The sequence below is a fragment of the Typopeltis vanoorti genome, chromosome 25 (genome assembly GCF_054136105.1).
Source record: "Typopeltis vanoorti isolate ZY-2024b chromosome 25, IOZ_Tvanoo_1.0, whole genome shotgun sequence".
Lineage (NCBI taxonomy): Eukaryota > Metazoa > Arthropoda > Arachnida > Uropygi > Thelyphonidae > Typopeltis > Typopeltis vanoorti.
The window spans coordinates 5,236,596-5,250,522 of NC_143573.1; the positions used below are offsets into that span (position 1 = coordinate 5,236,596).

Consider the following 13,927-nt stretch of genomic DNA (forward strand, 5'->3'; position numbering starts at 1 on the left):
ACACACGACTTCAATTTTGCACTTTCTTGAAACTACTGAAAAGCATGTTTCTTTGTTCTTCTAACCTAAACCACAAAGGATTTTAGACCTAACGAGATGTTTGAAGAAGGTTCTTGATAGTACAGTAAGCTGCAAGTTTTCTTTAGGGGTGATACGATATTATTCGATGGAATAGAAGTCAAGTATTAATGAGAATGAAATAACAGGTTCAACGAGAGAATAGTCCCGTAGAGTTGGCGTTAAGATAGCGCACAAAGTCGAATGGCATTTAAATAAAAAAGCGTTCCTGAAAATATCGATAGTAATAGTGGAAAAAATAAAGCGGCACAGCATATTGCGTTTCTGCTATTAATAGATGTTCTTTTTGCTATTCCTTCCATAAATTGCAAAAGGTTTAGTGCCAAAAACTAATTTTATCAGATTGTAAGATGTACAAGACCAAATGGCTGATCGTACCACTTTAACAAGATGGTGATTTGTGAAAACTTTCACAATCTGAACATGATATTTCAGATTGTGAAAGTTTTTTTTCTAATCTATCATATTGCAAGAATTTTTCAAATTCTTTAAAAATATGAATCTTAGTGGTTCAGATGTTTGGAATATGGCTTGTTAGAATCGCAAATTTCGGGTTTCTACGTTCACGATAAACTAACAAACATTACGTGATTAGTATCCATATCGAAGTTTGTGGAATAGAAAACTACGCAGACACTGGAATGCAAATAATTTACTAGCTAAAATTATTTGCAGCCGACGTTTCGCTAGCATTATCAGAGGCAATATAACCTACACAGCCAGTGGAGACAAACTAATATGACCTAGATAAAAAGGATAGTCACATGTATGGTGCGACAGTGACTCCTGTTGTTAATGCCGATGGGTAGATAGAGCAGTGCGCCAAAATCTATTTAGTTATCATACCATCTGTTCTGTTGCAGTAAACCTAGTTCTGCAGAACTTGTCCAGCTTTCAGAAAGAGTCTATCCGATTTAAACAAATTCGTAAAGTAACGTGGCTTTTTTCCATCTTAACAAGTGGTCATTCTCTAAGGCATGTTGAGATAGTCTGCTTTTTGGTTCTTCATTCCGGATTTTTTTTTTCTGACCAAAGTAGTTCATCCTAGTAGTAGTAGTGGGGTCACTTTGAACAATATCAAGATCAAGTTAAGATAAGGAATCGTAACGTCATTGGCTGATAAGATCAGTGACGTCATGAGTAGGGAATGTTTGTAATTTCGCTGAGTGACACATCTGTCTGTGATGTCACACTGTGTCTTTTGGTTTGCGTATGGAATTCTGGGTAATTGTTTGAATATAGAATTGTGGTTGATGTTTAGAGATAAGATAAAGATAAGTGACATCATTCTTATGGTTCCATTATGGAATTCTGGGTAATTGTTTATGTATGGAATTGTGTTTGATGGTTAGAGAATGATAACAGTATGGAATCCTTGGAATTTCCTTGGGTGACACATCTGTCAATGATGTCACTGATCTTATTCACCAATGACGTCACAAATCGTTATCTTGTCTTGATCTCAATATGGTCTAATTTAGAAAATGTCTACTGGTATATTGACAAATATTTTCCATAGTTCCACAATCGAGCTAATGACTGCAACACTTGACCAAATATCCTCCCAGAATTCCAATTTCTAATCATTACCCATAATGCCATACATGAACAAAAAAAATTAACTCACCTCACTGACAAAATACCACTACATCCCAGAATTCCATGCTCTGACCATTACCTACAATTCCACACTCGAACCAGACTCATCGTGATGTCACTTATCTAATTCTTAAATTATCAACATCTCCATCTTGTCAGAATTCCATACTCCAACCATTACCCAGGATTCCATACTCGAACCTTTACCTCCAATTGTACACTCGAACCAAAGACACAAAGTGACATCATTGACAGATGTGTCACCCAGGGAAATTCCAAGGATTCCATACTGTTATCTTTTCTCTAACCATCAAATTTTTTTTGGTGCATGTATGGAATTGTGGGTAATGTTTAGAAATAAGGACTCGTGTCGTGATTCCTGGGGAAGTTTAAACCAATTAGGGGTAGGGTGAATGAAGGGAAGCGACATCAGTGTTCTGGATGTGTGTGTTGTTATGAAATGTAGATAAGTGACATAATTTGTTAGTTGTAAATAAGTGACATTATTGTTTTGAATGGAAAAGGAAGATATATTAGTAGATAAGGATTCGTGCCGTAATTGGTGGGACACTTTAAACCAAACAGGGGTAGAGTAAATGGGGGAAGCGTCTTCGGTGTCGTGGATGTGTTGTTATGAGATGTAGATAAGTAAATGGTTTGGGTATGGAATTGTGGGTGATTAGGTAGAGATAAGATAGAGTATGGAATGTTTGGAATTTCGCTGGGGGCTCCCAATCTGTCAGTGACATCCTGTTGTGTGTTTGGTTCGCGTAGGACCTTGTGGGTGTAGGTTCAGAGATAAAGAATTGTGTCATGATTGGTGGGGCATTATGAACCAAATAGGGGTAGGGTGAATGGGGAAAGTGACATCAGTGTCCTGGATGTGTGTTGTAACCAGATGTAGATAAGTGATGTAATTTGTTAGTTGTAAATGAGTGACATTATTGTTTTGCATGGAAAAGGAAGATATATTACTGGACAAGGATTCGAGTTGTGATTGCTGGGACACTCTGAACTAGACAGGGGTAGGGCGAATAGGGGAAGCGAAGTCACTGTCCTGGATGTGTGATGTTATCAGCTTGTGACATAATTTGTTAGTTGTAAATAAGTGACCTTATTCTTTTGAATAGAAAAGGAAGATATATTAATGGATAACGATTCGTGCTGTGATTGGCGGGACACTCTGAGCAAAATACTGGAAGGGTGAATGGGGGAAGCGATGTCAGTGTCATGGATGTGTGCCGTTGTGAGATGTAGATAAGTAAATGGTTTGTGTATGGGATTGTGGCTGACGGTAGAGATAAGATAGAGTATGGAATGCTTGGAATTTCGCTGGGGGCCTCCATCTGTCAGTAATATCATGTGATGTTTAAGTTTGCCTATGGAATTGTGAGTGATGTTTAGAGATAAGATATCTTGGAATTTCCCAGGTTGACACACATTCATCATTGTTCAAGTTTTGTCTTTGGTCGTCCATAGGTGCCGGCACGACTTTTCCAATAAGTGTAATATTTCTCTCCTGTTAAAGACTGTGGGAATTCTTAGAGTCGAGTCGAGATGGTGGCAGCATTTAGACCTTTTCTGAATAATTAATTACAGGCTATCACTGCTGTTCCCTCACTCACTCTCACACACACGTTTCTTGTCAATAGATGAATATGGAAATTTTTAGTTTAGAGTCAAGAGAGATGGAGGTAGCATTTAGACATTTTCTGAATAATTAATTATATGCTGGTGTCCCCTCAATCACACACATTTAAACATGAAAACTCGCTAATGTATCGCATAGTGATACTCTCTAATGTATGTACCATGTGATTATTCTTATGAAAAACTATTCAGTATTAGAATTGCACTTACCAAAAGATACGAAGCTCTCATTAAAATTACAAATATCACTTGTTATGTTTAAGTTAAACAAAAAATATTAAATTACATTCTTTCCAGAATTGGGCATCTTGGAACTAGTGAAGTTTTCTGAATGCCAATAGATATTCCAAATTAGTTGAATTATAACTATATATCTACAGCACAACACACACAAAACACAAGGGTTGAAAGAACAAAAGTTCTGTAAATCACCTGAAAAGCCAGTTGACTTTTTTCCCTTAGATTTTCTGTACATTTGTTCCTCTTCGTTAATTTCCTTTGCACTAGGATCATGCTATGTTTTTTCCCCGGTAGTGAGCGTGAACTCAACGTGTCTTTTTCTTGAGTAATATCCTCCAGCGAGCGGTAACTCCACATCTCGCTATGCGGAGATTTTGATATGGCTCTCTATTTTTTTTTTTCCAAATTGATTGATTGTTTTTCTCTATTTTACTTTTAAAATTCATTTGACTACATATTCAACTGAAAAAACTGTCCACTGTCAAGTTAAAAAAATAAATAAACTGTATGAATTTATTTTTCCCACACTGTAGATTTTTCATTAGTCTTATCTTAAAAATATGTCTCATTTCCAGTCGCAATTTTGTTGTTCCTAGGTGAGAAATCGTGTGTTTTGGTTGGAATTCTTCGTTAGCATTTTCTTATATTTCAAATGAAATAGTTTGTAAATTTCAATGTTAACTTTTATTTCACATACAGCATACATACACACACACACACAAACATTTTTTTCTTTTTATCATGTTCACATTTTATAAAATAATTAACTACTGGAATATCAGTTTTACTGCTTTTCTTTTCTTTCACGTGATTTTACCCAATGTGGCACGCACGCACTTGTGAAACTATATTCATTCTGATCATGTTACTCTAGTAAAATTAATGCTTACATTTTTTTATTATTATTATTTTTTTCTTTAGCATTAGTACGTTTAAGTAACGGAAATGAGACAAACAAGGTTCTGAACTTTTTGTTAGCATTTTCTTTTTAGAAACTTCTATTGCCTAGAAAATGTGAACATGATAGTAAGAAAAAAAGTATGTGTGTGTGTATTGTAGTGTTTGGTCTATCCAGTAAAAGAAAAAAAATTGTCTTTTTCACTTTATTTAATTTCTGTATGTTAGATTCAGAAATACAATTTTGTAAATAATATTTCAGTCAAATAAAAGTTAACATAGAAATTAACAAAGTATACTACAGAGCTAATATTCATTTGAAATATAAGAAAACGCTAATGAAGAATTCCAACTCAAACACTCGATTTCTCACCTAGGAACAACAAAATGGCGACCGGAAATGAGACATATCTTTAAGATAAGACTAATGAAAAATCTACAGTGTGGGAAAAATAAATTCGCTCAAAATTTATTTATTTATTTATTTATTTTGCTCAAATGAATATGCAGTTAACTGAATTTTAAAAGTAAAATAGAGAAAAATAATCAATCAATTTGAAAAAAAAAAAAAAAATAGAGAGCCATATCAAAAACTCCGCATCGAGAGATGTAAAGTTACCGGTCGCTGTCGGATATTACTCATGAAAAAGACACGTTGAGTTCACGCTCACTACCGTGGGAAAAAACATAGCATGATCCCAGTGTGAAGGAAATTAACGAAGAGTAAAAAACGGAGAGAGAATTTAAGGAAACAAAAGTCAACTTGTTTTTCAGGTGATTTACGGAACTTTCGTTCTTTCAACCCTTGTGTTTTGTCTGTGTCGTGCTGTAGATATATGGTTATAATTCAACTAATTTGGAATATCTATTGGCATTCAGAAAACCTCTCTAGTTCCACGATGCCCCATTCTGAAAAGAATGTAAGTTAATCTTTTTTGTTTAACTTAAACATAACAAGTGATATTTGTAATTTTAATGACCACTTCTCGTATCATTTGGTAAGCGCAATTCCAATTCTAATACTGAATAGTTTTTCATAAGAATAATCACATGGTACATACATTAGAGAGTATCACTATGCGATACATTAGCGAGTTTTCATATTTAAATGTGTGTGATTGAGGGGACACCAGCATATAATTAATTATTCAGAAATGTCTAAATGCTACCTCCATCTCTCTAGACTCTAAACTAAAAATTTCCATACTCATCTATTGACAAGAAACGTGTGTGTGAGTGAGTGAGTGAGGGAACAGCAATGATAGCATATAATTAATTATTCAGAAAAGGTCAAAATGCTGCCGCCACCTCGACTCTGCTCTAAGAATTCTCATAGTCTTTAGCAGGAAAGAAATATCACACTTATTGGAAAAGTCGTGCCGCCAGCTATAGACGACTAAAGACAAAACATGATGACAATGATGGATGTGTGTCAACCTGGGAAATTCCAAGATATCTTATCTCTAAACACCATCCACAATTCCATTGGCAAACCAAAACACCATGTGATATCACTGACAGATGGGGGCCCCCAGCGAAATTCAAAACATTCCATACTCTACCATCAGCCACAATCCCATACACAAACCATTTACTTATCTACATCTCACAACAACACACATCCATGATGACAATGAAGTCGCTTTCTCCATTCACCCTACATCTGTTTGGTTTAAAGTGTCTCACCAATCATGGCACGAATCCTTATCCACTAATATATATATATATATATATATATATATATATATATATATATATATATTCCTTTTCAATTCAAAACAATAACGTCACTTATTTATAACTAACAGATTATGTCACTTATCTACAGCTCATAACATGACACATCCAGGACAGTGACGTCGCTTCCCCTATTCACCCTAGCCCTATTTTGTTCAGAGTGTCCTACCAATCACAATTCGAATCCTTATCCACTAATATTTTTTCCTTTTCTATTCAAAACAATAACGTCACTTATTTACAACTAACAAATTACGTCACTTATCTACATCTGATAACAGCACACATCCTGGACACTGACGTCTCTTCCCCCATTCACCCTGCCCCTATTTGGTTCATTGTGCCCCACCAATCAGGACACGATTCCTTATCTCTAACCATTACCCACAAGGCCATTTGCAAACTAAACACACAGCAGGATGTCACTGACAGATGGGGGCCCCATCCAGCAAAATTCCAAAATTCCATACTGTAACTTATCTCTACCATCACCTACTATTCCATACGTAAACCATTTACTTATCTACATCTCATAACAACACAAATCCCCGACACTGAAGTCCCTTCCCCCATTCACACTACCCCTGTTTGGTTTAAAGCCCGCCAATCACGGCACGAATCCTTATCTGCTAATATCTCTTCCTTTTCCATTCAAAACAATAACGTGACTTATTTCACTTATCTACATCTCATAACAACACATATATCCAGAACACTGATGTCGCTTCCCCCATTCACCCTACCCCTATTTGGTTGAAACTGCCCCACCGATCACGACACGAGTCCTTATCTCTAAACACACCCACAGTTCCATATGCGAACCAAAACAATAGAACTGACGTCACTCACACTTCTTCTCCCAGGGAAATTCCAAACCAATGCCATCACCCACATCACACACAATGACATCGCTGATCTTATCAACCAATGACGTCACGAATTCTTATCTTAGCTTGATCTCAATCTGGTCATTAGTGACAGGACTACTACTGTGGTGTCCCCTCAAAACACACACAATTTTTTTTCTTTCACGTTGTTCTTGTCAATAGATAGCAGTAGCCATTTCTAAAATAATTAACTGCTGGATATCAGTGGGCTCCCCCCCTCAAACACACTTTTTTTCATGTTACATTTTCTAAAATAATTAATTACTGGATATCAGTGGTATCTCCTATGCCTCCTGAAACATAAACCACACTTTTTTTCCTTTCATGTTCATATTTTCTAAAATAATTAGTGGAATCTCAGTTTTTCTGCTTCTATGTCATGTTTAAGATCTTAAAAACTTCATTACTTTTCTAATTAAAATGTTAACTTTATTGCAATTTCTAAGCAGAACAAATATTCGTAAATATGGAGAACATGTCGACAACACCTAAATTTGTTCATTTAAGTTTATAAATACACATTTATTTGACTGAAATATTATTTACAAGTATATTCACAATGAAAAATTCAAACATGTAATTACCTAGTAAGTATTGCGCAAGATTTGTCTCTTGCTATTTTCTGAAGAAAGAAAAATTTCAAAGGGTTTTGGGTGGTTCGCTCATTTTTTTTTTTTTTTTACTTTACGGGATACATAAAACAGTACAGTACAGCACAACACACAAGACAATCTGTGGCTCGAAAGAACGAATTGCAGTAAATAAACTGAAAATATAGTCGATTCTTATTCCTACGTGGTTTCTCTCCAACGTGATGTCATTTAGTTGAAGTGGAAAGAGGACATTATTATCATGTGTATGTGTGACTTCCTGTGTGTGTGTGCATGAACTGTGAGTGTTTTTGTTTGTTTTCAGTGGTGGTTTATGGGTAATGGTTTTAGTATGGAATTCTGGGTGATGTTTAGAGTATGGAATGTTTGGAATTTCTGTGGAGGCAGACCATCCATCACTGACATGTTGTGTCTTCGGTTCGAGTGTGGAATTCTGGGTAATGGTTTGCGTATGGCATTGTGGGCGATGGGTAGAGATAAGATAAGGATAAGTGACATCATTGCTTGTTTATCATTGCATATTTGCTTGTAATATTTAATTTTATCATCAACAATCCTATACAATTCTCTTATTTTATATAAAAAATAATAAAAATCCATCTTGTATCACTTAGGAAGGCGAAGGACGCTAGCAGCACTGTGTTTACCACAGTGTCATAATGCTACGCGCACAAGCATATGCACGTAATAGTGAGATGAGAGCTATTAGCATAATGCGGAACTGTCCGTCGCGCAGTTCCACTGTTGTTTTTATGCAGTTTGCGCCAGTAGTAGAGTGTTCGTAGTGCTTATCGTGTTTACTCCGTCTCTTTAAATATTTGGACATTACAATTAAATCCTTTAATTATAATGTCCAAAAATTGTAAATCCATTCCTTTAATTATAATTAAGGGAATGGATTTTATTTTTAAGTAATTTTGAATTATACTAAACTGTGTAATTTTATCGATAATAAACAATATTTTTATATGTTTAATTTTTTTTAAAATTTTTACCATAATTTTGATATTTTATCCAAGCGCGTATACACTGTACTTAAAGTGTGTGTATGTATATTTCGAAAGTTGCAGCGCCCCCACGATTTCAAGCGACGAGCCGCCACTGCGTAATGGGACTGATTTTTTTTTTTTTTTTTTTTCTTTGCAAGAAATATTATGGCAGCGATTATCTATGTGACAGCAAAATCTGGCTCCTTGGTAAAAAAAAAAAAAAAAAAAAAAAAATTCATTCTTAGCCTAAAAAGAAGACAAATTGGTCACTTGCGTGTAACCAGAAGTACATAGCCTTTGCACAAAATTTAAAATCTTGTACGATTTTCTATTTTTATATTAAAGGCCTTATATTTTATGTGCGCTTTCTATTCATTATAGAAAATTACGTTATAATTATTTATAGATAATTACGGCATCTTACTTGTAAATTATGTTTGTGTAACACTTATCACTAGGTAATTTTCCATACTGTACACGTCGCTATCGAAGAGCTCAAGGTTTCTTCCGAATAGTGACGTCATTTTTGTGTATGCGAATATGAAGGACGATTGCCTTGATTTTAATGGCGATCGACATTCTGCAGTAAACACTTGATATTTATCTGGTAAGCGTGTTGTATTTTACAATTTTGATTTATAAACAAAATCCACTCAATTCAATCGGGCTTGTGCAGACATAAACAAGGTGCAATGGAAAAGGGAATTACTCAGCTGAGGAATAATACAGATGAGTATTTTGGGAATGAAGAAGGTTAATAAAATAAAACAAACATTTGAATTAAGAAATAAATCATGTAATATCTTTTTCGTTTTATAAAGGGGGGAGAGAACACGTTTTTTTAGCTCATGTTTTCGTTGGCAGAGTGAATCTGTAATTAGACGACCTCCGCCTGTGATCATCGCAGTCAGCTGCATTTCTGCAGGTGCCACAACACCGCTGATTAGGCGATATTCCTAATCTTAACTCAGCACAAAATCTAATCTTAATAATAAAATCCTTTCTGCCTCCTTGCTCGAAAGATCGACTTGCTTCTGGTTTGGTCCACGAAAAAGTTCCTATCATACTTTTAATCTCGAGCTAATTTGCATTCTTCTGCTTCATGAGAATAATTAAGAGGATCTACGATTAAAAGGATGCTGGAATTTTGAACGACTTGATTATAAGTCGATTAGCAGTGATTAGGATTTCATTTCGGTTATTTTCCTAGCATAGCTAAATACCGACCTTTACTTTGGATAAGCTACGAACAATGAATTTGAGTAATGCTCCGTCTTACGACACTTCGCTTTAAACGATGTTTTATTATGACCAGCGCCCATTTATATAAAGCCGCATTCGTCTATGCGACGAATTTAGTGGCATGAGGCAGCCGTGAACCAACCGTTCAACGCAAGAATGTCTTCAGTTTCGCAGCATACTTTTGCTAAGTGTATTTAAAGATTGAAATAAATCAGCAAGAAATGCAACCTTACTGCACCAAAGCTCGTCGATAAGAAAATCTGCCAACTCAGATTGTTGAGTTGTTAAAAAAATTTAGAATTTCCTCTTTTAATTCATAAAATCTTGATGAAACTCGTCCAAGAGATAACCATCTTACTTCTGTATGTATTAACCAATGCGTGTAAGAAGCTTCCATTGAGAAGCATAGTGCTGGAAACAATCTCCATTGTCACGGCCTGGCTTTTACTGTATATACTTGACAATTTTGATAGTCTCGTCTAGCAATTGTTTAAGCTCAGGTGCCAATGATTTTGACTAGTACTTCTCTGTGGAGAAAACAATGTGTAAAGATTATTCTAGGATTCTTATTTTGAGCCAGTGTAACAAATCCTTTTACATTTCCTGACATCGAGCGGGCACCACCCGTGCAAATTCTGATGCAAGAATCCCAAGACAAGTTATGACAATTAAAGTAATTATTAACAACATCAAAAATATCTTGGCCCTTCGTTGTTTCCGGGAGTAGTCGACAAAATAAAAACTGTTCTATATCTTTCTTATAAATAAATCCACTGAAGGCTAGAAGTTGAGCTTTATCAGTTATATCATTTGATTCGTCCAAATGAAGAGCAAACACATCTGCTTCTTTAATGTGAGATACCACTTGCAACTCAACATCTTTGGCCAAATCCTGAATACGTCGATAAATTGTGTTATCTGACATAGGAATTTTTAAAATCTCCTTTTCATATTCTTCGCCAAACATGATATTAACAATTTTACAGCATGCTGGCAGAATTACAGATTCTGCAATTGTTCGAGATTTCATTTTTTAGCAACACTCTGTGATTACGTAATTGGTTTCTTGGGCTTTTTCGGACACAGTTACAAATTTAGTCCATCTTTTTGCTTGAATAGTTTTATGCGGTACAAGTCTTAAAATATTCAGCATGTTTTTCGCTCAAGTGAGAATGTTTAGATTGTAAATGTCTTTTTAATTAAAAATAAACTGCTACCAAAAGTGTATAATTTATTCAAACTCATTGAGCTCTTTACAGGCTATCTCCTCTCCTATGCATAATCCACATCCAGTATTTTATGAAGTGTTATACTTGTTTCATAAATAAAAATCCTTAATTTTATTTTGATATTCAGTTGTGCTGGATTCCCAGCCAGATTGGAATTAAGGGAAATGAGGCTGCAGATGCAGCTGCTAAAGCAGCTCAAACTTTCTCCACATGCTGTTTGACAGTACCATATACAGACCACAGATAGTTTATACCATCAAAGCTAATTGCTCAATGGCCGTCATGATGGCAGGAAGCATTAACAAACAAATTATATGACATTAAACCTGAAATCAAACATTGGCATTCCAGTCAACGAATAAAGAGAAGAGAGGAAGTTGTTCTCACTAGGCTCCGCATAGGTCAGTCATCTTACCCGTTCTTATTTACTGAGAGCTAATGACCCTCCCATGTGTGAAAAATGCAATACACACCTCACTATTTATCATATACTGGTAGAGTGCCAGCGCTTTGCACGAGAGAGGAATGAAATTTTTGCCTACCTGGCCAGACCATATGCACTCAGGCAGATACTGACAGACCGGGAGGATTGCACGATGTTTTGAATATTTTTACAAAGAATTAATTTATACAAAATACATTTGATTGCATAGCTAAATACCGTAATTTCGTTTATATGTAAATACTGTATTGCTTCACTTAACTTTTGTACGTATGCAGTGGTATCTCTCTAATCCGAACTAATAAAAACCGTGCTCATTCGGATTAGCGAATTTTCCCCCAAGAGACAACAATAACTAGCGTATACGACAAAAATAATCAGATTCTAATGGTACATCAATTTAATTACGCAAATAAATGAAATAACTGATAGAAAAAAAGCTACTGTACTGTAATGTAAAACAAAAAATAACACGTTTATTTTAGTAAAAAAATTAATTTCGACGTACCTGTACTGCATTGAGGATTCTGATTTAATAAAATCGCATAGTTCAGTACGTAACTTAATTTGCGTAAAAATATCACTTTCTTGTACACAACATAAAAAGTTTCACAAAATAGCACAAAAAAGTTTTTTATTTTTTTGTAAAAAAAAGTCACTGATTTTCTTTTCCTCTTGGAAGTTGAACGTTTTTCGAATGCTTCTTCTCGTAGCTGCATTAGCAATAGAATTTTATGGAATGGCGTATCATTCTGCTTAGCACATTCTATACACATATTAAAACTGTCAGCTGCCTCTTCATGTTTTACTTTTTTTCTTCGAGTTCTTCATCGTCTTCTAATTCGCAGAACGCAGAACGATACTGTTTTGATGGGTGAAGCATAAATGCTTTTCATATTCCCCTCCATCTGAAAAGGAAAGTTCTTTGGTTGGAGAATTATTGAGCTTTAAGCTCGCCCTGAAAGGGCAGTGAGATTAACTGTGTTCAGCTGAGCATAGAATTGATTTGGGTCTCTTGTATTTCAGAAATGTGCTTCATTATAGTCTGAAGCTTGCTTGATCAGTGGGTTAGGATGATTAATTGTCTTGATGAAGAACTTTTCAGCTAGGTCGTGAAGGAGAGATATGATGTAGGGAATGTTGGCGTTTCTGTGAATTTGGGAGTTTCTGATAAACCACGGAGCATCCAAACTCATTCTCAAACATTTGTTCTGTATTCTCTGCAGCTTTTGAATATTTGTTTTAGTATGACTCCATGCAGGAGATGCGTAAGTGATAACTGGGCGTATTACCATCTTGTATATAAGCAGTTTGTTCTGAGTATCGAATTTACTTTTTTCTGTTGATCATGGGGTAGAGCTGCGCTATTACTTTGGATGTCTTTGAACTTATCTGTTCTATATGATTGGTGAATTATAGTTTTTTATCGAGAATTACTCCGAGATATTTGACTGTATTCTGCCATGGGATTTTAACACCTAGTTAAATGTATATCTTCCTTGATTTGAGGCTTTTTTTCAAGTGAACAGTATGGCTGAACTCTTCTGTGGATTGGATTGGATTCTCCAGTCCATCAACCATTTCTCTAATGTGTGGATACTGTTTAGGAGTCTTTTGACAGGTAGTTTGGGGCTGAGAGATCTTGCTAATAATGCAGTATCATCAGCATATAATGCAGTGATTGTTGAGCTTGGGTTTTGAGGGATATCAGCAATATAGATAGAAAACAGCAAGGGGCCAAAAGTGAGCCCTGCGGCACTTCCGCCAGAACCTTGCATCTGGTTGATACAGTTTCATTTATTTTGACTTGCATGTATCTGTCTCTGAGGTAAGAGTGAATTATTTTAACTAGATTAGTAGGCATATTGAATGTGATGAGCTTGTAGAGGAGACCCTGATGCCACACCTTATCAAACGCCTTTGCAGCATCTATAAAAACTGCAGCTGTATGGAGGTTCCGGTTGAAGCCTTCGGAGATATATTCGGTAAGCCTGTGGATCTGCTGAACGGTGGAGTGATTTTATCTAAATCCAAATTGCTCATTTGGGATTATACGTAGTTGGTCCGTTTGTGATTGAAGCCTAGTAAGGACTACTTTTTCTGCGATCTTTCCAAGGTTAGACAGAAGACTGATAGGTCTGTAGCTTTCGGAGAGTTGGGGTTTTTTTCCAATCTTTTTGATTGGTATGACATCTGCTATTTTCCATGTTAAAGGGAAATACTTGAGTCTTAGGATGGCATTAATTATGTTGACCTAGATGTACAATGGCTTTTCTGGGGAGTAGTTTAATTATTTTGTTTGTAATTCCATCTGAACCTGGAGCTT

The 13,927-nt window shown here is 35.6% G+C and overlaps 2 protein-coding genes across 2 annotated transcripts in view; both read right to left on the bottom strand.

Moving 5' to 3' along the window:
* The window catches only part of LOC150092492 (cholinephosphotransferase 1-like), a 195,506-nt gene that overhangs the window by 147,635 nt on the left and 33,944 nt on the right, over positions 1-13,927 (bottom strand). The gene's annotated exons all lie outside the window — the stretch shown is intronic.
* LOC150092493 (zinc finger BED domain-containing protein 5-like) lies at positions 10,427-10,855 on the bottom strand. Its single transcript, XM_090414217.1, has one exon. It carries the CDS (start codon positions 10,853-10,855, stop codon positions 10,427-10,429), a length of 429 nt encoding a protein of 142 aa, XP_090270343.1.

Bases quoted from the DNA above. Each gene is read 5' to 3' on its own strand.
- LOC150092493 (XM_090414217.1), bottom strand. From the start codon at position 10,855: ATGTCAGATAACACAATTTATCGACGTATTCAGGATTTGGCCAAAGAT.